This window comes from Corvus brachyrhynchos, unplaced genomic scaffold (assembly GCF_000691975.1).
Source record: "Corvus brachyrhynchos isolate BGI_N302 unplaced genomic scaffold, ASM69197v1 scaffold48, whole genome shotgun sequence".
Taxonomy (NCBI): Eukaryota; Metazoa; Chordata; class Aves; order Passeriformes; family Corvidae; genus Corvus; species Corvus brachyrhynchos.
The window spans coordinates 4,067,782-4,068,984 of NW_008240027.1; the positions used below are offsets into that span (position 1 = coordinate 4,067,782).

A 1,203-nucleotide genomic window follows, 5' to 3' on the forward strand; every position below is an offset into this window, starting at 1 on the left:
ATGTGGCAGTGCTGTGCTCCATCCGTTTCACGGAAGTGTTCTGGGCTGGGTTGGATAGGGCCCTGAGGAATCTGGTCTAGGGGTGGCATCTCTGCTCATTGCAGATGGTTTGGAACTAGATGACCTTTAAGGACAACAGAACCCACTATGTGATTATATGATTCAATGGGTGCCCACCCACTCAGACTGTCCCTTGGTGCAGTGGTGCATAAGTACCCAAAGGATGCAAATATCTGAGCAAAATCAAGCTCTTGGAGGTCCCAGCCCCAGTGCATCCCATAGTTAGGGCACAAAGTAGCAATCACAGTGGCTATTCTCCCCCCGCCAGCTCTTCTCTTGCATATTCAACGCCAGCCTGCATTTTTCAGGGCTGGCAGGGAGCTGAGGTCGAAGGAGTAACCTGCCTGGAGTAACCATGTCCCTGTGGTGGCACAGCTGAAAGTGCAGAGAGGGCAGGAGTGAAGCGGAACAGGGCTGGCCAGGGACCAGGAAACAAGGAGTTACAGAAACCATGCCCCAGAACAGCCGTGGAGACCTACAGTGTCACGTAGCAACACTTCACCTTCCAGGAGAACAACAGGTTTGTTCCAGGAGCACAACAGGTTTGGCCCTGCTCACAGCAACTTGCAAGACGAAGATTGGTCCTGGGCAGTGACATCCGCCAGAGGCAAGGCCCCTGGGTTTACTCTGGAAGGACGGGAGTGGGACTAAGGGTAAGTGTGGGATCAGATGCAGACAAGAACACTGGGGAAGGAGCCACTCACCTGTGCCAGGGGAAAGGCTGGGGACGGGAGAACAGAGGGCTGTGTGGACCATGCATAGCTGCACTGGCTCAGCCCCAGCTGGCCAAGTCTGCTGGGCATGGAGGCACTGGAGAAGGGAAGACAGCTGCCACGGATCTCCCAGCCCCTCTGCATCTTGCCTCACACTCACAGGCCAGGAGGCATGGGATTTGCAGAGGGCAGGGAGAAGTGAAGCAGAGAGGCAGGGGGATGGACAGGCTACAGGACACCTGCCTCACACCTCACTCAGGTCATCTCCTTTGCAGGCCATCCCTATGGCTGAGCAGCCCTTCCCGGAGATGGCCCTGCTAGCCCAGGTGCTGGCTGCAGACAACACTGAAGCCCCTTCGCTGCGCACTACACGCCGTGGCTCCCAGCCCCCAGCCCCAGCCAAGGGCAGCGGGGGCGGCAAACCACCCCC

The 1,203-nt window shown here is 57.5% G+C and overlaps 2 protein-coding genes across 2 annotated transcripts in view; one reads left to right on the plus strand and one right to left on the minus strand.

Annotated features, from left to right (window-relative positions):
• The window catches only part of BTBD19 (BTB domain containing 19), a 22,642-nt gene that overhangs the window by 8,284 nt on the left and 13,155 nt on the right, over window positions 1-1,203 (minus strand). The window lies entirely within an intron of this gene.
• The window catches only part of TCTEX1D4 (Tctex1 domain containing 4), a 2,172-nt gene continuing 1,236 nt past the window's right edge, over window positions 268-1,203 (plus strand). The window contains exons 1-2 of the mRNA XM_008640785.2: window positions 268-713; window positions 1,049-1,203. Of these exons, the coding sequence (XP_008639007.1) occupies window positions 1,058-1,203 (146 nt within the window). The 5' untranslated portion in view covers window positions 268-713; window positions 1,049-1,057. The remainder of the gene's footprint in view (window positions 714-1,048) is intronic.